The sequence below is a fragment of the Macaca thibetana genome, chromosome 3, assembly GCF_024542745.1.
Source record: "Macaca thibetana thibetana isolate TM-01 chromosome 3, ASM2454274v1, whole genome shotgun sequence".
NCBI classification, from domain to species: domain Eukaryota; kingdom Metazoa; phylum Chordata; class Mammalia; order Primates; family Cercopithecidae; genus Macaca; species Macaca thibetana.
The window spans coordinates 72,092,937-72,117,475 of record NC_065580.1 but is presented as its reverse complement, the minus strand read 5'-3'; the positions used below and the strand labels follow the sequence as shown (position 1 = coordinate 72,117,475).

The 24,539-nt window shown below is 38.8% G+C and overlaps 1 protein-coding gene across 3 annotated transcripts in view; it reads left to right on the top strand.

Annotated features, from left to right (window-relative positions):
• The window catches only part of CDK6 (cyclin dependent kinase 6), a 236,288-nt gene that overhangs the window by 148,036 nt on the left and 63,713 nt on the right, over window positions 1–24,539 (top strand). For all 3 annotated transcript variants that reach the window (XM_050785352.1, XM_050785354.1, XM_050785353.1), the window contains exon 5: window positions 20,995–21,104. In XM_050785352.1, the coding sequence (XP_050641309.1) occupies window positions 20,995–21,104 (110 nt within the window). The remainder of the gene's footprint in view (window positions 1–20,994; window positions 21,105–24,539) is intronic.

Genomic DNA, 24,539 nt, shown 5'->3' with positions numbered 1-24,539 from the left:
GTGGCAATTCCTCAAAGACCTAAAGACAGAAGTACCATTCAACCCAGCAATCCCATTACTCGGTATATACCCAAAGGATATAAATCATTCGATTATAAAGATACATGCTTGTGTATGTTCGTTGCAGCACTATTCACAATAGCAAAGAATTGTTTTCTTTATCAATTCATTTATTTCTTTATGGGCATTTTGAATCAACACAAATGACCATCAATGATAGACTGGATAAAGAAAATGTGGTACATATACACCATGGAATACTATGCAGCTATAAAAGAAATGAGATCATGTCCTCTGCAGGGACATGGCTGGATCTGGAGTCCATTACCCTTAGCAAACTAACACAGGAACAGAAAAAAAATACTGCCTGTTCTCACTTACAAGTAGGAGCTAAACGATGAGGACACATGGACACGTAGAAGGGAACCCTGGAGCCTGTTGGAGGGTGGAGGGAGGGAAGAATGAGAAGATCAGGAAAAATAATGGATATTAAGCTTAACACCTGAGTGATGAAATAATCAATGCAACGAACCCCTGTGACGCACGTTTACCTGTAAGCCTATGAACCTTGTAAGGGCAAGAACCATTCCCTAGAGCTCACTGGCACTGAATGTTGGCCACCAAGTAGCACTCTGCAAATGTTTGTTCACTTAAAAAAATAATTCCTACCCTAAATCAGAGTTTCTAAACTACAAGGGGAAAATGGCACCATGTGTACACTGATTATTGTCCTTCAGCCTCCCTCCCCCAAAATAGTTGCTGTGGTTCCCCATTTTAAAATTCTGTGCGTGGGTGAATGGGAAGACTCACAACAAATGGAAATATGACTGCATGACCTCTTTAGAGGGAATATGGTTTGCCCCTTAACTAAGCTACAGGGCTATAAAACTGACAAATATGGTTCTATGGTTAGTGTATAATGATGTTTCAGAATTATGTCCATAGAAGAAATCCAGTAAAAACTATTATCCAACAGCTTCTAAAATGTTTACATTATTAATGTTCAAACAAACATTTCAGAATCTTAAGTTCAGTTCTTTTTCAATGCCCAAATTGTGTAAGAACTGTGTGTGTGTGAGTGTGTGTGTAATGTATATATAGTCTGTACACCTCAAGAGGAGGACAAACAGATGCTTAAAGAGTTGGGAGTTTGCTAAGTCAGACATAGAAGGGACGAAAGTGAGAAAAAAGCCTAATATTTTACAATTGTCTTAAACTACTGAGTCACGCAATAGTTTAAAACAATTTAAAATGTTAGTCACGAATGACAGACACTATTTATTCTATCGTTACCAAGAAAGTCTAGTTCTTTAATAAATCCAGATTATATTATCATTTTAGAATACAAATTGTTTAGTCAAAAGTATAGAAAGTACCACTACACACTAATTCAATTGGTTGGGAATATCACCTGTTGGCCAAAATACGGAGAAACTGCAACTCTCATACATTTCTGGTGGGAGTGTAAAATGGTTCAACCACTTGGAAAACTGGTAGTATCTACTAAACGTTTGCCTCTCTGTATATATACCCAAAAGAAATGCATGCCTATATCCAATAAGAGACTGTACAAAAATGTTCAGAGCAGAATGCTTATTTTACTATATCCAAAAGCTAGAAATAACTCAACAGAAAAAAATGGCTAAACAAACTCTGGCATAATGATGCAATGGAATACTGCACAACAATGAAAGGGAGAAAACTATGTCCTGGTAACTACAACGGCATACACAGTTTTTACGTATTATCTTGAGCAAAAGAAGCAAGACACATGATTCTTTTATATGAAATTCAAGAACCAGCAACATTAATCTATGGTTATGTAAATAGGGGTACAGGAATGGTATTGCTAGGAAAAATACAAGAGGACCTTCTGTGGTGATGTAAGTGTTCTATATGTTGGTCTGAGTGGTGGTTATATAGGTGTGTACATGTGTGAAGATACATCAAACATGTTAAGATTTGTGTACACCTCAGTATAAGTAGATAAATAAATGCCTTAGGCAATTATACATATATATGAGGCAATGCCAATAGAGGCCAAAATTATTCTTTACAATAAATCTTTTTTAAGCTATTATATATAAATTTTATTCTATTGCCATAATTACTAATCTGGAACACTTTTCATACCTTCAGAATCACACAAACACAAATGGATTTTTCCTCCTTGTTTTGATTTTTTGCTTTGATTTGTTGTTTTTTGGAGTTTGGGGGCAAATTTGGAAGAACTTCTTTATCAGAAAAGATACTTTTCTTGGTCATACATTTAACAAATAGTCGTTGAATGCTTACCATGTGTCAGATATTGCAGTAAGCATTGGGGATCCAAAGATTAGCTACTAAGCCCCAGTCCCTGCCATTGTAGCATTCAATTTTGTGGGGGTACCAGAGATGGAAGCAGATTCTTCTGGTCACACCACAAGTCAGCAAGGGCTGTAAGAGAGGTGTACTGCAAGAGTGTGGGGTAGGAATCGGCTTCCTCTCTCAGAATATTCTGGAAGGCTTTCACAGAGGGTATCACGAGGCCCTGCTTCTATTTTCGCCATATGTCAGAGTTCTCTTTTAAGTATCTACAGTAGTGATTTAAGAGTACTTTTCACAATCTATACTTCCAACAAAGGACTAATATCCAGAATCTACAAGGAACTCAAACAAAATCAGCAAGAAAAAAACACAAACATTCCTTTGAAAAAGTGGGCTAAGGACATGAATAGAGAATTCTCCAAAGAAGATATACAAATGGCCAAAAAATATATGAAAAAATGTCCAACATTACAATTATCAGGGAAATGCAAGTCAAAATCACAATGCAATACTGCCTTACTCCTGCAAGAATGGCCATAATCAAAAAATAATAGATGTTGGCACAGATGTGGTGAAAAGGGAACACTTTTACATTGTTGGTGGGAATGTAAACTAGTACACCACTATAGAAAACAGTGTGGAGATTCCTTAAAGAACTAAAAGTAAATCTATCATTAGATCCAGCAATCCCACTCCTGGGTATCTACCCAAAGGAAAATAAGTTGTATGAAAAAGATACTTGCACACGCATGTTATAGCAGCACAATTCACAATTGCAAAAATATGGAACCAACCCAGATGCCCATCAGTCAACAAGTGGATAAAGAAAATGTGGTATATATATATATACACCATGAAATACTACTAAGCCATAAAAAGAACAAAATAATGGCATTTGCAGCAACCTAGATGGAATTGGAGACCATTATTCTAAGTGAAGTAACTCAGGAATGTTAAACCAAACGTAGTATGTTCTCACTCATAAGCGGGAGCTAAGCTATGAAGATGCAAAGGCATAAGAATGATACAATGGACTTTGAGGACTCGGGGAAAGTGCGGGAGAGGGGTGAGAGATAAAAGACTACACACTGGGTACAGTGTACACTACTCAAGTGATGGGTGCACCAAAATCAGAAATCACCACTAAAGAACTTACTCATGTACAAAAATAAATAAATACATAAATGAGAAAAAAGTACTTTTCAGTTACTAAAAGATACTACGTTTGTCTTAGATATCATTGTAATCACTTCTGTGATTACTGTGATTACAAGAAATTTAGTTTAAAGATCTCAGTTGGCTTTATTGCAATTCTAGAAGTGGACAACGCCACATTCTGTAAAATAGAATAAGTGTTCCAATGAGTCAAACAAAGGAGACTGGCTTTATAGACAGAAAAGGGGCAGAAAAAAGCAGAAACAAAAGAACAGAAAGCAGCTTAGTCATTTCAAAGTTACTTCCATGTAAAGGACAAGGAGACAGAACAGTAGATAACTGGTTAACATCAGGTTACTTCAAATTACTATGTTGTAAAGATTAAAACAGAGGGAACTTCGTTATCGTGCTGATTTAAGATAGAAACTGGCCTGTTTGGGAAATTAGGCTGTCTTTCTCTTTTGACTTCTCTGTCTCTCCTTATTTACCCAGTTTTGGTTTGGTGAGCATGAGTGACTCCATTTTAACTTTTAATCCAGTCTGTTGGGGCCTAATGCAGGAGTTTGGTGCAAAATAATGGTATCCTATAATTTTTGTTGAATATTTCTTAAGCCATTTTCAAAACCCTAACAGTTTCCAGGATAAAAGAAGCTACCTGCTACAGGTTTCTAGAAAGCAGTAACATTCTTTGAAATATTTATAAATGGAAAAGTAGTATTTCTTTGAATTAGTTCTAAGTTAGAAGCCAAGCTTTGCTCAAACTCAGAGGGTTACTTTTCCTTTCAAGTAGTGTTTGCATGCAGCAACCACACTGCCCCCAACACGCGTGCAGCATGAGTCCCTGAGTCTAGGTGAGAAGCCTTCCGCTGGTTTTTATGTTCACACATGTATCTCTCCTGACAGCGGATATACCTAGAAATACTCTGTAAGTCCTTGGTGTTAGTGTGGTTCTTCCTAGAAACTGAGACAATTTTAAGAAAAGCATTGTGGCCCATTAAGAGCAAATGAATGTATATATTCTGTAATTATTTCATCTACAGAACTAGATTCCCTTTCAGTGATCCTTTCTTTCATCTCTGCTCATAGAAAAAATATGAAATGAATTTTAAATTTTGAAGACATTTAAAATTTAGTAAGTACAGAAAATTGTGTTATTAAAGAAAGAGGAAATTAAATAAAGGGCTAGGACACATATTACATATTAGACCTTTCTTTTTTTAGCAACTTTGAAATCAGATGGTAAAATCTAGATGATGTCATCGAGTCCATACAATTGCACTGTGTTCAAACCCAAAGAATTCTTATGCCAAGTAAGATGATTTTTTTTTAATGTTGCTTAGTGACTGTATTAGAAAATTGTGGGTGATAGTATTTAGGTTCCCCAAATCGTGTATCTTCCTTCTCTCCTATTTCCACAGCTCTAGTCTTCTGTGCATTTTGTTCTTTTGTAAACAAGAAGGCGCCCTTTTTTCACTACATCTGCATAAATGGGTGAGGGGTGATTTTGAGGAAGAGCCTGACATGGGGAACTGGTGAGATGGTGATCTCATTTGCAGAGACAGAATACAAAAGGAGAAAATGTTAGGGAGGAAGGGTGATACTTGGTCTCCAGGGAAGGGATGTTCTAGGGGACAGCAGAAACATGCCTGTGCCCACAGTGCCCGACTTCTGGCTCCTGTGCAGAACATTGCGGGTAGGCAAACCTTCCCTACCCTCCATCCAGGACCCAGTCATTTGCACATCCATGACCCTGACTCCTCAACTGGCAGCCATCTTGGTGAAATCCCTTGGGGACCCTTTGTCTTAGAAAAACAACTTCTTTTGTTTTTGTCAGCTTTTCTGGTAAACTGCATTACTATGGAAATGTTGACTGTTCTGGAAATACAAACTTTTTTATTGTAATTAGGCTTAAGACCAAAACAGAAAAGAACTAAGGTCATTTAGACTCCACAGTGAGGAGAATGAACCTGAGTTCAATAAGACCTGCTTCAGATCCTGGTTCTGCCATTGGCTCTTAACTTCTGTGAGTCTCAGCTTCCTTATCTGTAAAAATAGTCATTGATACTCCCCTCACGCCATTAAACTGAAGATTACGTAAGAGAACAGATGAAGTTAATTCAGCACAGTACATTACATCTTCTGTGCTTTACAAGTGTTTCCTTTCTCTCCTTCTGTAGCCCCCTACTTATTTACACTCAAAATAAAAACTTTTTATTGAAAAGTTTTAGAGAAGAGAAAACATTACAAGGCCCCACAGTAATCCATTCTGATATTTAACAGTTCTTATTGTCAGAAAATACTTCCTTCTGTCTCACCCAAATTCCTAATGCTGCAATCTAAGTCCTTCTCTCAGGTGTGTCCTCCTTTTCTGTTTGCAGTTTTAATCTTGCTAAATGAACAGCATGAAACACCCTAATCTTCAGAAGCATATTTTCTTTATGTCTTTCCTTTAATAGTTTAAAGCACAAAATATAGTGGGACCCCCCACAGTCCTCTGTAGACTTTAAATTCATTTCTGGTAGCCTGGATTACTGGGAAATGTTGTGGCTGGTTTTATTTTCCTGCATGCATCTCAATGACCCATTTTAGATGGGGGTGTTTGAGGAGGAGAGCGTACTGTGGAATGAGCTATACCTTCATGACTGCTTCCACCTGACAATCTGCAAATCCTCCCCATTTAAGGAAGGCAGTGCTCATGGAATTTTAAAATGTTAAAGAATGTGTGTGCCTGAACTTGGATGTTAAAACTATGCTTCCATTTCGTTCGTCACTTGCACTAACCATATAACCTGCTAGTACTCATTTAGTAGGTTTGCTTGCAGCCTGTGTCAAAAGGAGCATAGTAACCAATGAAAAAGAAGGCATGGACCTTAGACCTTAGAGGCATTTGACTGTTTCCATAGCAGGGGGAAAAAAAACCAATTTTTAAATTCTTTTACAAATCTGAGTAATTATGTGGCCTCTCATAGCAAGGGGAAAAAAAACCCAATTTTAAAATTCTTTTACAAATCTGAGTAATTATGTGGCCTCTCAAAGCAAATAGATTTCCTTAAGAGTTAAAACAACTTTTAAGAGGAAACAATGAGTCCTGCAGCCTGCCATATCCTGTGTTCAGAATAATTTTCATTTCTACTTATCTGTGAAGGTTGAAGGAATGTCTACAAATATTTGCTTGGTTTCTATGGTGAAGGCAGAGAGATCAAATGTGTGATTGTTTAGTGTTAAAATCAAAACTACACTATACTGTACTTCTACAAAGAGAATGAGTTTGTTACTTGAAACATAATAGACGTTTAATAAGTGGTAACTATTTTAAGTTTCACGAGTTCAGGAGGAAATTTAAACAGTGCAGCCTGAAGGAAAACATGGGCCCTTCAGGCATTTTAAAACTTCATTTTACAAAAATAAAATGGTCCTTGCACTTTATTAAAAAGTCATCTGTTGACTAAAGATCATGTTGGTGGACTTGCAGAATGCCTGGTGTGGACATGGGGACGCAACTATGTCCTGTAAAATTTGTACTATAATAAAAACCCCCTGTCCTGCCCTGTGTTATCCCTCCTTACCCTATAACTCTCCATACTTCTGTCTTCTGGCTACCCATACATTTGTTGGAACATATGTTTATTTTATGCTTGCTTTATACAACGCTCTGCGAGGGACTGGGATTAAAAGTCCACTTAGAAATACTCTCTACCCTCAAAGGACTGGCTTTGGGCCTAGTAGACCATAAGGATACAATGATTGAGATGCAGTATGGTAAGCACTGAAATCATTTATGCTTGGGGAGGACTAGGCAGGGCAAGGTTCACAGGAATTAAGAATGGGGTTGTGAAGAGAGCATTCCAGAGAAGGGCCTAAGGGAAGACCACATGAGGCATGACATAGCACACATGTTTGAAGAACCTCAAGGTCTCTGGCAAGTTAAAGAAAGCTTTCATCTGAAGGGGGAGCAGTTAATGAAGCCAGAGAGTGGATGGGAACCAGATTATGAGAGCGTTGGAGGTAAACTAGAGTTGAGCTTGACCCTGAAATCTCCGGAGAATGGATGAAGGATTTTAAGCAGGACAGTGGTGAGCACAGCTTCAGATGCAGTAGAGAAGACAGAGTGGCAGGGGGCATGTTGGCAGGAAAAGATCACAGAGGAAGCTATTTGGACCATCCAGGAGAGGACATTCTCTCGATGGAATTGTCAGGATCTGATGGTGGCTTCATTGAAAGTCAAGAGAAGTAGGGAAACTGGGTAGGTGGTGATTTTGCTTGCAGAGAGAGGGAATATAGGAAAAGCAAGTTTTAGAGGAAAGACAATGCATGCATTTTGAATTGGAGATACTGGTAGCAGCACTATGTGGTGATGTCCAGGAGACAGTTGGATTTGTGGGACAGAGACTGCAGAGTTCTGAGTACAGCATGGATTGGAGCAGGGGTGGGGACAGGCACATGGAGTGCTCCCCAAGGATTGTGCTTCATATAAGAAAAGTGACTGCCTGAGGATGTCACCTTAGATTAAGCAATAATTTAAAAGACACAAAGGCACTAGGACAGGACCGTAGCATTCTGCACTTAAATTGCTACACAGACACCACCCCTCCTTCCAACCCAGTTGTACTTCAGCCAAGTCATTTGACTCATTGCTTTCCTAATTTGTGACCACGCTGTCCAGGACTAACATGGTACCTCACAGAGTAGACATTCACATGATGAATTGACTGGAAGCTTACTTTGACCTAAAGACTTGCTGTCCAGGCCTTTTTTAGGTAGATCTGCTTAGACATAGATAAAATGGGGGAGAGGTATACGACTCAGTAAGAAATGGCAAGTGCCACTGCTATCACAAAAGGTCAGAAACCTGGATCCCTGAATTCTACCTTTGCTGGCCCTTCAGTGAGTCATTTTCATCCCTCCCCTGACACAAGTACACAGCCCCACTGTTTACTGAGTGGCTCTCTTCCCCCAAGATGCCTTTCGTCTCTACTTGGAGGGAACACCCATTCAGCTCATTTTCCCTGTGCCTTTCATTGCCCTGTGCGTTTTCTTACACATTCTCTGAATCTAATCAGGGTCAGCTCCTCCCTCCACAGGACCATTTCCTTTGTTAAAAATACATGATTACTCAAAGGTATTAAGTTATTATGGTACAGTATTGTCCTCATATTCTCCAGTCTAGGGGATTGCCTCTATCCAAACTGCCACTGGGAGTTTCCTGTGATTCATTCATGTATCCAGCTATCAGATAATTACTGAGCACCTTCCATGCATGACACTATAAGTGCATTGTGGCCAAGAAATGGAAGAGTTGCAATGCAAGATAGAAAGGGTCAAGTACTATAGAAGTGCAGTGGAGGCTCAGAGAAGAGCCATTACTTCCAGCTGGGAGATCAGGAAAGGCTTTGTGGAGGAGGCAATATGTGAACCAGGTAAAGATGGGTAGGATTTGGACCTGCAGAGACTCAGAGAAAGAGAATCTCAGAGACAGAATCAGAGAACCACACCAGCAATAGCAGGTGATGGGACATCCACATATCTAAAGGGAGCCAGTGGCCCCATGTGAGCCAAGGCAGCTCTAGATGTGAGGAAATACAGCCCTCCTGCTGGTAATGGATGCATCAGAGCAGAGGTGAGGACAAAGTTATTGGCATAGGACTCCATGCTCTGAGACTCTCATCTTTGTATTGACCTCAGACATTTTTTTTTTGTTATATGTCAAAACATCTCCTTCTAGCTCTTAGATTGCAAATGGGTGAATTTGAGATGACTCTATTATTATTTTATGGGTATTTAATGTTTTGTTTTGTTTTGAGATGGAGTTTTGCTCTTGTTGCCCAGGCTGGAGTGCAATGGTGTGATCTTGGCTCACCGCAACCCCCACCTACTGAGTTCCAGCAATTTTCCTGCCTCAGCCTCCTGAGTAGCTGGGATTACAGGCATGCACCGCCATGCCCAACTAATTTTGTATTTTTAGCAGAGATGGGGTTTCACCATGTTGGTCAGGCTGGTCTCAAACTCCCGACCTCAGGTGATCCGCCCTCCTCAGCCTCCCAAAGTGCTGGGATTACAGGTGTGAGCCACCACACCGAGCCAGTATTTAATTCTTAATAGTTTCCATAACCAGTTAAGGGGTTATAATGAGAAGACTGTGCTTGGCAGAATTAGAATTCCAGTTCTTTATAATATTCTTAATTTAAATATATAATTTTAAAGAACTAAATTATGGCCGGGCGTGATGGCTCACGCTGTAATCCCAGCACTTTAGGAGGCCAAGGCAGGCAGATCACTTGAGGTCAGGAGTTCGAGACCAGTCTGGGCAACGTGGCGAAACCCTGTCTCTAAAAATACAAAAAAGTAGCTGGGCATGGTGGTGCACGCCTGTAATCCCAACTACTGGGGAAGCTGAGGCAGGAGAATCACCTGGGAGACAGAGGTTGCAGTGAGCCGAGATCGCACCACTGCACTCCAGCCTGGGCTACAGAGCAAGACTCCATCTCAAAAAAAAAAAAAAAAAGGTAACTTTTGCAACTCTGTGAAAAGTCAGTAAAATTATCACTAATTTTCATTTTCACTTCACAAAACCACACTAGTTTTCTATAGGGAGAAAAACATATGTATTAGAGAGTTTTGTATTGCTCTGATGCAAATAAACAGATTAGAGCACAGTTTAGAAAACCTTCACTTTGACAAAATAAAGATTCGGAGATATTTCAAAGATTACATTTATATTCCTTATAAACCATTATCTGTGTTTACATTTGAGACATGTTGGTGAAGTGGGCCTGAGAAAGAGAATGTCACCACACTGGAACACTCCGTAAGTAATTACTAAACCAAAGGACAGCAAGGATATTTAAAGATAACGTTCTTGGGTCTGTAAAGTATATATGTTTTTTAAATCTTCATTGCTATTGCCATATCATTTAGGGAGTCTTAAAATGTTAATAGAGGACACCTTATAGATTACCCAGTCCAAACATCTTCTTTAACAGATAAGAAAACTGAAGCTTGGAGAAGTTGCCACCCATGCTAGTTTCTCCATCTATAAACAGGATGTATCAACCAGAGTCCCAACAGGAAATACATGGCACACTCAAACTCAAGTAGTTCAAGGAGGATTTCTTGATACAGGCATGACTTGCAGAGATGTGGGTTTAGGGGAACTCAGGGGATGGTGCTGTGACCTGAGTCTTACTCGCAGTCAGGTTGTTACCATTCCCAGGCCTGAGAAGAAGAGGGGGAGCAGTTACTGGAATCCAGGGGGAAGAAAGCAAGTAGAGCAGGCTTCCTGAGATGGACATTGACTTTGTGATGGCAATCACAAAGCTCTAGACAGCTTTGCTGGGAGGAAAATCAAAGAGTTGAGGATCCTGACCTCATGCTGCTTCTTTTCTCTGAATTCCTGCTGAGTCTTCCCATTGGCCAAAGCCAATAAGAAACTGGAGGCATATGGCACACATAGGTCCACTTCTAGGGCAGAGACTATCTGGAGCAACAAAAAGAAGGCATCCAGCACAGTGTTCACACCATGCTTTTCTGCCATTGTGGCCATATAATGAGGATGAATCAGATAACACCTAGTTTTTTCAAGATCTTGGTGAAAGGTTACATGATAAAAGATTGTTAAATATAACATCAAGTGAGAGCAGTTTACTCCAAAATGTATTTTAAGTCAGAGTTGGCCTTGGCCGTACTTTTTCTTATACTATTATTGAACTGGTTCAAAAAAATGTGAATAGAGATCAAAGAAGTTTAAACAGATACATCCACTTGTGTAAATATCCTTGAACTCCCCCCTGCCTTCCGCTCCCTGTCCTGTTGCCACATCCATTCAGCACCTCTAGAGGTTGTTAATACGTGTAGTGATTGTAATAAACATCGTATTTGCTTTGGTTCCAGCTGGCTCCAATCACCAAACTCTGTCCATAATTCCTATTGTCTTTGCTTACTGGACAACTGCATTGTTACCATTAGTGGCGACTTTTGTTATGGATTTCTAAATGTTGATCTTTATATATTGCACTCATTGTTTTCCTCAACATGTTTTAAAATTTAAATTTACCATTGTATTTTGTTTTTAAGGATATTTAGAGTTATTAAACATAGAGAACTTCTGGTAGAATTGATTATATTCTTGAGAACTTTCATGCACTAAAACCTTGAAACAATTATATTGATATTATTCATTCTTTATAAAGCTTTCAAGTAAAAAGCTTCTGCTCATGCATGAGTTAAACTGGTTTTAAGTTCGCCACTCTTCCATCAGAAGTTTTTAGAGGCACAGAAGTATAATAATATCTAAGCAAAGGGAATTTATATTTTACTGTCAGGAAAATTTGTTGCAATTTGTTCTCAAAAACTTGGATCCAGATTTAGTTGCAGTAGATATTTTAAATCTTATGAAATTACAGAAGTTGTCATAATTTGAGATAATTAAAATTACAGTGACTTAATGTAGGAATTGAAAGACTCTGGTTCAGAGATTATAGAACAGCCAAGTAAATTAACAAATTAAAACTGGGGATGCCCTCTTGATATATAGAATAATATTACATAAACCAGGAAATGACTATTAGAAAATGCTATTCTTTTATATCTATTGCAAAATATAGTAGTTTGTTTTCCTTTTTTTTGAGACAGAGTCTTGCTTTTCACCCAGACTAAAGGGGTGCGATCTCACTGCAACCCCCACCTCCAAGGTTCAAGCAATTCTTCTGCCTCAGCCTCCCTATTAGCAGGGATTACAGGTGTGCTCCACCACACCTGGCTAATTTTTTTTTATTTTTAGTAGAGATGGTTTCGCCATGCTTCCCAAGCTGGTCTTGAACTCCTGACCTCAAGTGATCCGCCTGCCTCAGCCTCCTAAAGTGCTGGGATTACAGGCATGAGCCACCACATCCAGCCCAGTAGTTTGTTATTTTTAAATGTAGGCCCGGGTCATTGAAGGGGTTATTTTATTAGAGAATTAAGTAGAAATTAACTAGTCTTGAACAATTCATACTTTCTTTTGAAATTGAATTCCTCAAAGATTGAACCAAAAATGATGTCTCTTTAGACAGATGTTGATGGTTTAAAATAGTGTCAGCATAAACTTAGTCTAATTTCTCTCTCACTTTGTTACAATGATTTACACAGACTAGAGCAAAATCTTACAGATAAAAATGAGATATATAAATTTTAGCTTTCATTCAAGTTATTAAATGTGAAGTGATGAGTAGATATTATATCGTATAGAGCACTGGAAAGTAATAGAAACACTTTTCTTTTTTTTTTTTTTTTTTTTCTTTTTTGAGACAGAGTCTCTCTGTCGCCCAGACTGGAGTGCAGTGGCACGATCTCGGCTCACTGCAAGCTCTACCTCCCAGGTTCACGCCATTCTCCTGCCTCAGGCTCCCCAGTAGCTGGGACTACAAGCGCCAGCCACCAGGCCCAGCTAATTATTTTATATTTTTAGTAGAAACGGGGTTTCACCATGTTAGCCAGAATGGTCTCAATCACCTGACCTTGTGGTCTGCCCGCCTCGGCCTCCCAAAGTGCTGGGATTACAGGCATGAGCCACCGCGCCGGCCAGAAACCCTTTTCTTAAACAATTTTTAGGGAAATCATTTTTTTTTTTTTTTTTTGAGATGGAGTCTCGCTCTGTCACCCAGGCTGGAGTGCAGTGGCTGGATCTCAGCTCACTGCAAGCTCCGCCTCCTGGGTTTACGCCATCCTCCTGCCTCAGCCTCCCGAGTAGCTGGGACTACAGGCGCCTGCCACCTCGCCCGGCTAAGTTTTTGTATTTTTAGTAGAGACGGGGTTTCACTGTGTTAGCCAGGATGGTCTCCATCTCCTGACCTCGTGATCCGCCCATCTCGGCCTCCCAAAGTGCTGGGATTACAGGCTTGAGCCACCGCGCCCGGCCGGGAAATCATTTAACCCTAAAGAACAACTGAGCTTTTGAGATTTGTAAGCTGTTATAAATTTTTACATTAAGATATTTCAAAGTAAATTTAAAATTGTTTCCTGTTTTTTAATTACAACCTGTATCTTTGCTCCTTATTTTGTGGATGTTTGGAGTGCTGAGTTGAAGATGCTATGTTACAAATTGCAGAAGGGGCACAGAGTTGAAATCAGACAGTCCTGGTAAGAATCCCAGTTCTTCCAAATTTCAGCTAATGACTCTGCCCAGATTACTCAGCCTCTCTGAAATTCAATTTTCCCAGCTGTAACATGTGCTTACTGACAGCAACTGACTAACTCATGCCCCTGAAATAACCATCCAGCGTCTCTTTTCCTTTCCACCTTCTACCCTCCATGCTGCCATGTTTTTGTGGCATTTACCCATTTAAAGTTTGATGTCTGTGTGTCCTTACAGGCATTTTTCTATTTTCATTTTTTGTAGACATATAATCTACCCACACAAAACCTTTTAACAGAAATTGGAATGTATTTCACACAGTTCCGAAACTTATTTATTAACTTACTGTATCATGGACATCTTTTCTGTGTGAACAGGAATGAACAAGATGGGAACTATCTTATTCTTTTTGACGACCGAATAATTATAAGATAAATTTCCATAAGTATAACTTTGGGTGGGGGTGTGTACACTATTAATTTTATAGATACTGTCATTTTGTCTTCTAAAAAGGCTATGTCAATTTGCAGGGGTTTAGGGTTTGTTGTTTGTGTTTTTGTTTGTTAGTTTGTTAACTTACTTGAGACAGAGTCTCGCTCTGTTACCCCAGCTGGAGTATAGTGGCATGATCATGGCTCACTGCAGCCTCGACCTCCCAGGCTCAAGCAATCCTCCCATGTCAATATTGAGTAGCTGGAACTTCAGGCATGCACCACCGCACTTGGCTAATTTTTTAATTTTTTTTTTTGTAGAGACAAGGTTTTACTATGTTGCCCAGGCTGATCTCCAACTCCTGGACTCAAGCAGTTCTCTCGCCTTGGCCTCCCAAGGCGCTGGGATTACAGGCATGAGCCACCAAGACCAGCCCAAATTGCAATTTAAAACAGTTTTTCGATATGATGGCCAACCTGAAGAGTGTCATTCTGTTCATTCCCGCAAATCAGGCAAAAAATGATACCTCTTTATTATAGTGGGTTTCTTTCTGTTTCTTTCCTTTCTTCCTTTTCTTTCCTCCCTTTTGTTTTTTTTTTTTTTTTTCCTTTTGAGACAGAGTCTCACTCTGTCGCCCAGGCTGGAATGCAGTGGTGTGATCTCGACTCACTACAAGTTCCGCCTCCCAGGTTCACACCATTCTTCTGCCTCACCCTCCCGTGTAGCTGGGACTGCAGACGCCCGCCACCAGGCCCAGCTAATTTTTGTATTTTTAGTAGAGACGGGGTTTCACAGTATCAGCCAGGATGGTCTCAATCTCCAGACCTCGTGATCCACCCGCGTTGGCCTCCCAAAGTGCTATAATTACAGGCGTGTACCACCACACCCAGCCTTCTTTCCACCTTTCTTTAACGAGGTTATCTTTGATAGTTTTTTCTTTGTGAATTGCCTTTTTATATCTTTCATCTGTTTTTCTGTTGTATGTTACTGATTTGTGCAAGTGCTTTATGGAATATGAATAGTTATTCTTTGACTTTATATGTGTTTTCTCCCAGCCTTTATATATAGTGTTTTTTGCTGAAGAGGGTTTCAGTTTTAAATAGCTGGATCTGTGACTCTTCATCTCAGGTTTCTAGATTTCCCATCATGGTGAAAAAGTCCTTCACATCCCAAGGTCCTCTGCTGTTTTCTTTTAGTACATTTTTTTAGTTCTACTTCATACATTTAGATGTTCCATGAATTTTTTTTTTTTTATATTTTATCCATATGAAATTTTAAAAGAAATTTTATCTACATAAAGCAGAGGTCAAACTTATTGTCTTCCATATTAATGGCCACTTGTCTTGCTTCCAATTTCAAACAAAATTTTTTTCTTTTTAGAGACAGGGGTGTCCCTATGTTGCCCAGGATGGACTCAAACTCCTAGGCTCAAGGGATCTCATCGCAGCCTCCTGAGTAGATGGGTCTAAAGGCACTGGCCACCTCACCTGACTTGCTTTCAATTGTCGAAGTATTTTTTTTCCCCACTAAACTGAAATTTGGCCACCTATAAGGATTTTAAACCCCGTAAATATATCGGTCTCTTTCTGGACATTTTGTTTTCTTGATCTTTTAGCACCTACGATTTTACTTGCTACTTAACATGCCTTAGAGTATATTTTGGTATCAAAGAGAAAATGCCCCTTATTCCTATTTCTCAAACTATTTTTGGCTCTTCTTAAGCATTGTCCTAACAAAGGCTCTTTATTGTCAAAGTTAAATTTCTCCCCAAAATCATTGGACTGTCCTAAATTTTTATGTTAATGCAGGGATGGCTCTTATCTTTATAATGTGGCCTTTTCCCATCTTAGCCATGTCTGTATCACCATTTATTTATTTTTACTTTATGTTCTTCAACAATAGTATATCATTTTCTTAATAGGGATCTTGTAAATTTCTTTTAATTCCTCAGTGTGTTACATTTTTTTGTTACTAGTATGAATGGACTTCTTTTTCCATCTTATTTTGTGACTGAATTACTATGAATTATGTATTTATTTTATGTCATATCTACCATAATCTCAATTTTTGGTATTTTAATAATATTTTTGTTACCATAAATTAAGTAAGAATTTATATAAGACAAACTCTTATCAATAAAGAACTTTACACTTAAAAGAGAGGACTTGCATTTCACTCCCAGAACAAAAACCAAGTATATACATCATTGTAAAGAAAACAATAATAAATCCTAACAAGTAGAAATTGTACAGATTATAGTCTCTCATTGTAATTCAATAAAAGTAGAAATTCAGCCATTAAAAGATTGCCATAAATAACCTGACCATACGGACATTTTAAAACACTTCTAAATTAAAGATAAATTACATGGTATTTAAAGATGAGCAAAAATGAGAAAAGTTTATCTATGAATATATAGTTAGCATTTTATTATTAATTAAAATTGAAAAGAGCTAAATTTTAACTCAAAAAAAAAGCCCAAAAACAACAAGAAATTAGGAGGAGAAAATTTTAAAAGATAAAAATATAAATCAACAAATTATAAAATAAAACAATGATCCTTCCAAAATGGAAATAAAATTGTATCCGTTTTTTAAAATAAATAATATGGCTAAACTTCTGATAAACCTGACAGATATAAAGAGAAAACAAAAATTTACAACTTTAAGAAAGAGAAAATCAGTAAACCAAGGAAACAGATGAAATTAAAATAATTATAAGAAATACTATGTTCAAATTTAAGTCAATACATTTTTAAATCTAGATTAAGGATGTTCGTAGGAAAATCCTTTTTCATTACCAAAATTGGCTTCTAAAGAGGTTGAAAGCTGAGCAGACTAATTACCAAGAAGAAATTCAAAAGACCATTAAGACACACTGCTAACAAAGATCCAGACAGCTCTATGAGCGAGATTGACCCTCGAAGAACTGGTTATTATTCTGTTATTTGTACTATTCCAGAATATAGTAAAAATTGGAAGCTTGAATATCCCTGGTAACAAAACATGAAAAATTAACACACAAAAAAACTACAGATCAGCCTCATTTATGAATATAAGTCAATATGCTAAGTAGATATTAGCAAATAGAATTTCAGAGTATCTTAAAAGAATAATACATAATCAGAAATGATTTATTCCGAGAAGGCAAGGATGCTACTATATTGGGAATTCTGTTAATGTAACTAATATGTCTTTAATAAAATAAAGGCAAATGATCATATGGTCATTATTAATAGACATTTTAAAAAGCATTTGATAAAAATTCATTCTACATTTTGAGTGGTAACTAAATTTTAAAAGGAATAGAGGGAATTTCCCCAACATATCAATATTGTTAGTATGATTTTGACTGTCTATACATTTATTTATCACAATAGGTATAACTGACTAAAGTATTGAAAATGAAGACAGCCTTACTAAAGTTTTTTAGGATGGATAATCAATCAGAAACCAGTTTCTTGCTGAGCACATTGGCTCACACCTATAATCCCAGCATTCTGGGAGGCCGAGGTGGGCAGATCACCTGAGGTCAGGAGTTTGTGACCAGCCTGGCCAACATGGTGAAACCCTATCTCTACAAAAAATACAAAAATATTAGCCAAGTGTGGTGGCATGTGCCTGTAGTCCTAGTTACCTGGGAGGCTGAGACATGAGACTCGCTTAAGCCTGGGAGGCGGAGGTTGCAGTGAGCCAAGATCGCACCATTGCATTCCCATCTCGGCAGCAGAGCAAGACCCTGTCTGAAAAGAAAAATGAAAGAAAGAATATTTTCCTTAGAACAGCTTAAAATAAGGCTGTATTCAGATTCAACTTTTCTTCCTATGTATTTCTTCCAAAATAAAGATTCAACTTTATTTTGAATTGAGATAGAAAGATAAGTGTGTGCCCTCATGATATCTGTGTATTTCTGTCAACCACTCAAGTGGAACCTTATGGACAGTTTGCACCTGCAGTTTTGTTTACAGTGTGTCAGGGAAGCAAAGAAGTGTTCCTCCAGCTAGAAATATTAATAATGCAGAAACAAGTCATATAACTAAAACTAGACCCCAGTATTGGACACTCGTTTCTTAGCGAAAACAATACCTTCTCTTTTGGGAATGACTGGTCTTTGAATTTTGCCCAGTTATCTTTCTAGCAATGACTGCCTTAAAAGGATTAATTTAATAGGTGTTAAACCCTTATTGTTGTGTTTACAGTACTGTGATAGGCATTTACAGATATAAACATAGATTAAGGCAGGGCCATGTCCTCAGGAACAAACCATATTATGAGCTATGTTACAAGGTATGATTTTCAGATAGCAGCAAGTTCAGGGTGGTGCTGGCATCTAAGCTAGGCCTTGTAGGATAGGTGAAATTTACACATGTGGAGAGGAGAAAAAAGAGTTGCCCAAGCTAGGAAAATGATATAAACAAAAGCATGGAGACAAGAGCGGTCGAATATGCTTGCGTAATCTAGTGGTGTTCAAACATAGCCAAAGGTGAGGGTTACTTGAAGAACTTAAAAAAAAAATAAGAAAGGACTAGGCACGGTGGCTAATGCCTGTAATTTTAGCACTTTGGGAGGCTGAGGCAGGCGGATTGCCTGAGCTCAGGAGTTCAAGACCAGCCTGGGCAACATGGTGAAACCCCATCTCGACTAAAATACAAAAAAAAAATTAGCTGGGTGTAGCGGCGTGCGCCTGTAGTCCCAGCTACTCAGGAGGCTGAGGCAGGAGAATTGCTTGAACCTAGGAGGCGGAGGTTGCAATGAACCAAGATCGTGCCACTGCACTCCAGCCTGGGCAACAGAGCAAGACTCCATCTCAAAAAGAAAAAATAAAAAGAAGATGAAGAAGGAAGGAAGGAAAGAGGAAAACTCCAACCCAAAAGTTCAGCCCACAGAAAGTCTAATTCAGTGGCACAAGATAAGACCTATACACCTAAGTTTTTCTAAAACCCCATGGGGATTTTGATGAACAGGCAGGGTTAAGAACCAGTGGTGCAGTATAGATGTGACTAGGATATAAAGGCTATGGAAGTTCTGTGGGAGGTGATGCATTGAAGTACTGTGGGAGGTGGCATTGATAGAAAGATATGTTGGGGCCAAATGATAACTTGAGTAATGTTGTTTCGGTATTGTCAGTTTTGTGTTTTGTTTTTTATTTCTATTATATCACAGCCATCCCTCCATTAGATATCAACCAGTATTACTTAAACAAAACTTGACCCATATGTGAATTCAAAGCAAAATATGTTAGATGAGATATAGAGGGGGAACCTCTCAAGAATATTTTTCCAATTTGATGTTGCCGTATAATCACCTAAAGATTTAGAGGGGTCGTTTTATTATCACTCATAATCTTGTCAGTTGACCGGACTCAGCTGACAGTTCTGCTCTGTGTGACATTGTCTGGGACTGCAGTTATGTAGGTCAGTTGGCTTGAATGTCCAAGATGGCTCAGTCACAGGTCAGCTGAGAGCTCAACTGGGACTGTCAACCAGGGCATCTCCATGGGCTTCTCACAGCATGACAGCTGGGTTCCAAGAGGTAGCATCTCAAGAGAAAAGGCCGAGGCTCAGGCTTCTTATGACCTAACGTTGGTAGTCTCAGACATTACTTCCACTATATTCTGTAGGTCAAGTAAGTCACTAAGGCCAACTCAGATTCAATGGAAGATGAATAAACTCCATCCCTTTATACGAGGAGCAGTGTGTGCAAATAAGAAAAGAAGGAAATTGATGGCAGCCACCATTTATTGAGACTTGCTACTGCAGTCTTAGCATACCAAGTAATATAGCATCAAAATATATAAAGCAGAATTTCAGAGAATTTAGATAGACATCCAAAATAATACAACTAGACAAAACAATAAAGATAAAAGGGATCTGAATAATATAAAATTCTGATGTAATAGATTTATATTCTGAATTTTTTATCTGACAATTAAGAATACACCTTCCAGGTCCATAGACTATCTGCCCCTTGCCCCACAAAAGGAATCACTTGAACCCCCTCTATATACTCAAATCTGCAGCTTTAACATGATATGCTTTCTTCAGCCCTCAGCCTGGCAAGAAAAGTTACAGTTGTGTTTGTTTCATCTATTACTATATGCTGCTCTGTTTTAAATTTCTTGTCTTTTTGGAATCTCTTCCTCTGCCTGGTTTTTTCACACATGATATGAACAATTGGGTTACACATTCTCTCTTAAGGTCTTCCCCGTTTTTTACTTGTTTTCTGAAAAAGAGCAGCATGGAGAGGGGTTTTACTTTGATTCCCCAAGCTGTCAAGATAAGAGCAGTTTTGACATGTCCTGGGTGTTCTGTAGACTTCAAGGTCACCATCCAGCAGCCCTGGCACCACCATCTTCGTGTGTGTGTGTGTGTGTGTGTGTGTGTATGCAGCTTGTGGGGTACAAGTGGTTTTGAGTTACATGGCTGAATTGTATAGTGATGAAGTCTGAGATTTTAGTGCCCCCATCACCCAAGTAGTGTACATTTTACCCAGTATGTAGTTTCTTCTCCTTCACCCCTTTCTCTACCCTCCCCGTTTCTGAGTCTCCAAAGTCCAAAATCCATTATACCACTCTGTATGCCATCATCTTCCAATTTGCCAATAATGCTGACCTGGGGATTGAGGTGTAATTGTTGCCATCACCTTTTTTCCATGCATTATTTTGTAAAGGCCCCTTAAGGGGAAAAAAAAAAAAAAACAGTTTCTAAGTTTAAAAAAAAAATTTTTGATCTTTGCTTTCTGAAACTCATGTTATTATGCCATCCTAGTTAGACATAGAGTCGGAGGTTGGGAACCCAGTTGGTGAGGATGGTATAATTTCCTGGCCCGTCAGTGATGAGTCCTATTTACTTATTGCTTCTATCACAGCGTCCTTATATGATTTATAGCAATTCTTTCTGAACTACATCTTGTCATTAAACCACCAGGTTTATTGAGGAGTCTAAGCCCACAACCACCTTCGTCAGTAACACTCGGATCCGCTTGCCATTGCAGGTCGTCACGCTGTGGTACAGAGCTCCCGAAGTCTTGCTCCAGTCCAGCTACGCCACCCCCGTGGATCTATGGAGTGTTGGCTGCATATTTGCAGAAATGTTTCGTAGAAAGTAAGAAATACATTTTGTTTCACTCTGCTTTCCTTGAAAAGAGACTGTGGATCTTTGTGAATTTAAATGGCAGCATGGCATTTCTGTCATTAGGGGTCATGATGGCCAGATCCATCTGCCGCAGGCTACCACTTGCAAGCCTGTCCTGAAAGTTTGTCTTCTCAGTGCTTACAGTGTTGTTTTATATGACTGTAGCTTGCAGCTTCTGGAAACTCTGCCTGGGAGGGGAACACCCCACTGTTCTTATAATTTACATTGTTTTATTGGTGATGATAGGACATGGTGAAAATAACACATATTTTGGCATTTTTTTAGTGAAGAAATATCCTCAAAGTGGACTTTATCCATAGGAGGAGAACCAAGACTGTTAAATGTATGAAAACTTTTTTAATGAAATTTTGATGGTGAGAATAGTTGAAAAAAACAATATTTAGGCTGAAAAAGAATAAGCAATGGGGATGTCAGTGCAACTTCAGGGCACTTTAAATGCTGCCATGTACAGGAGAGATTAGACATATTCAGGCACTATAGAGGACAGAAACAAGACTAAGGATACAGAAATTACAAACAGAAAGATTTTTGTTAAAAGGGGTAAAAATCTAATGATTAGACAGTTATCTGAAGAGTGGATTGGGGTTTGTGAAAATAGTGAGTTCTCATTGTGTGTCTAAGAAGAGGCTGGACCTCCACACATTGGTGATGTTTCAGCAGCATTTATAGAGTTGGTGCATAGGCTACATGCCCTCCAAGTTCCCTCTGAGAGAGTATGTGATTCGATTGTTTGATTTTCAGGTCACAAGAAATAGCCAAACAATATAATACATATCTGCCAGGAAAATAATCCATACCTGGGAACTAAGTTCAGCCTAGTCTAAATTAAACAGAGAACCTAATCATAATCTAATCTCTTTTTCTTTTCTATTTTTATTTCCATGGGGAAAAGTGAGTTAGGTGAGTTAGGAAACAGTATATTCCCATTGTATCTTTAAAATGTAGCTCCATGGTAGTTCACAAGGAAAAGAACTGGTGAACCATTGTTTGCTTGTTGTTTGGTTGGTTTTAACCAAACAAAGTTTTGTGCGTGTAACAGATTTTTGGAACTATTGCTAGTACTCAGCAAATTCATCTGTGGCTCATAAGATGGGAGATCATGGCAACGAGATCAGAGTAAACAGATGTTTAATGCAGCCCTACCATGTGCCAAGTATAGCGTCAAACCTCTTCCTTTATGCTACCTTTCTTAGTCCTACCAATAAGAGCAAACTGAGATGGAGTGGTACATTTATTTGTCTAACATTAGGCAGCTAAGAAGTAGCAAGGATATGAGTCCAAAGGAAGTCTTGCAAGTTCTGTTCCAGCGTTGCTTTTTTCCGAAGGAGAGGAGGGAAAAAGTAATATTGAATTCAGCTGAAGTGTTTGCCAAACAGGCTCAATTAGTGATTTTGAAAGTGTGGTCCCTGCACCGGGAACCTCAGTATCACCAGGCACCTTGCTGGAAATGCAAATCCTCAGGCCCCACCCCAGACCTATTGATTCAGTAGTTCTTGGGCTGGGATCCAGCAACCTGCATTTTAACAAGTTCTCCGATCCTAATACAACCTCCAGGATAAGAACCCCTGGGTTGGATGACAGTATCACCAGGGATGGGCAGTCTTTAAAAGTCTGGCTCCCAGGCCTCTCCCTTGAGATTCTGATTCATTACTGGGCTGGGGCCAGGAATTCTTATTTTTAAAAGTACCTTCAGCAATTATTTTCATCCAACAAGTGTGGAAGACATCAGGTTAAAGGCTTATGGTTAGAACCAAGAATAATTTACTGTCAATAGAGCAGAGTAGGGGTTTAGACAGTCATTCTCCTTCATCCCAGGAATAACTCGGTACTGCCAAGAGTTGATTAGAGAAATGCTTATTGAAATTATCTTTATGTGTCTAGTATAGTCTCAACCGTAAAGACAGAGTCCTTCAACAATTACAGACTTGGATACTAGTCATGATTGATGATAAAAGTCAATTTTTTAAGACGTTAAAAGAAAGATAAAACTTGAGATATGTAGAATTAAGTATTCACTACTAAGGAATTTGCTGTATGTTTAAGTATAGGCAATCTCCATTTGTGGAACAAATTTTATTTTAAAGCGTTAAAAGCATTTTCCACTGAAGTGATAAGTGGTCATTGGATTCCAAGCCTAGTTTGCAGAATCCTCTACGACCTGGAACATACACAAAACACCCATTGTGCTAATTCATCAAAATTTTTTCTTCTATGGGAAAATTCATTCTATGTTCCAATCCAAGACTAGAGGGATACTTATCTCTCCATCTCCAGCATTGGGACGGAGAAGTGGGACTCAAATATTGGAGGCTCAGGAGAGGGCTCCTTTAATGATAGTGGCCACAGTCTGCTTCAGTTTGCTGGAAAAGTGAGACATTGGGTAGAGATCCTTTGGCACTTCAGATGTGCACATAAGAAAGTACCCTTTCTCCAGAAGCCTTGCACAAAAATAGTAAGTTGAGAAATAATTGCTTGAAGGAGGAAGCAGTATCAGAAACCAGATCCTTATGCCTTTAAGGCTGAAAGGAGAGTGAATCCAGACCAATCACACCATCCCTCCTAGGGTGGGTACCCTGTGTCCTTGGTATTTCCTATGATACCCCCCAGATATCCATGTGTCATGCTTCTTACTTATGCCAGATGAGTTCTGGGGTCCATCACCAGCTTGACCTGGTTCTGACTTGACTCCTGATTTAGTATTGACCCAGTTGAGACTTCCCAAGCCATGGGCTCTTAAAGCAGACTCATTCATTGCTATAGGCTAATCCTAAATCAGGGAATCCTAGCATTTTTAATTTTTTGTAGAGATAGGAGTCTCACTATGCTGCCTTGGTTGGTCTTGAGCTTCTAAACTCTGGGTACCCACTTGATGCTAAGGCAGTAATTACCAAATTTTGTCCTTTCTTTATCACCTTGTTTTTGCCATATTCTTATGAGACTGGTACTATTATTTACTTAGGTTTTTTTTTTACTACTCTCTTATCAGTTTACCTTTTTATTTAGCCTCATCCTAAACAAAAGTACAGTCATGTGTTGCTTAACGACAGGGTGATGTTCTGAGAAATTGATTGTTAGGCAGTTTTGTCATTTTGCGAACATTGTAGGGTGTACTTACACAAACCTAGATGATATAGCCTACTACACACCTAGGTTATATGGTATAGCTTATTGATCTTAGGCTGCCAATCTGTATGACATATTATTGTACGGACTGCCGTAGGCAATTGTAACACAATGGTAAGTATTTGTGTATCTAAACATAGAAAAGATACAGCAGAAATATGGTATAAAAGATAAAAAATGATATACCTATATAGAATGCTTATCATGAATAAGGCTTGCAGGACTGGAAGTTGCTCTGGGTGAGTGGTGAGTGAGTTGAAG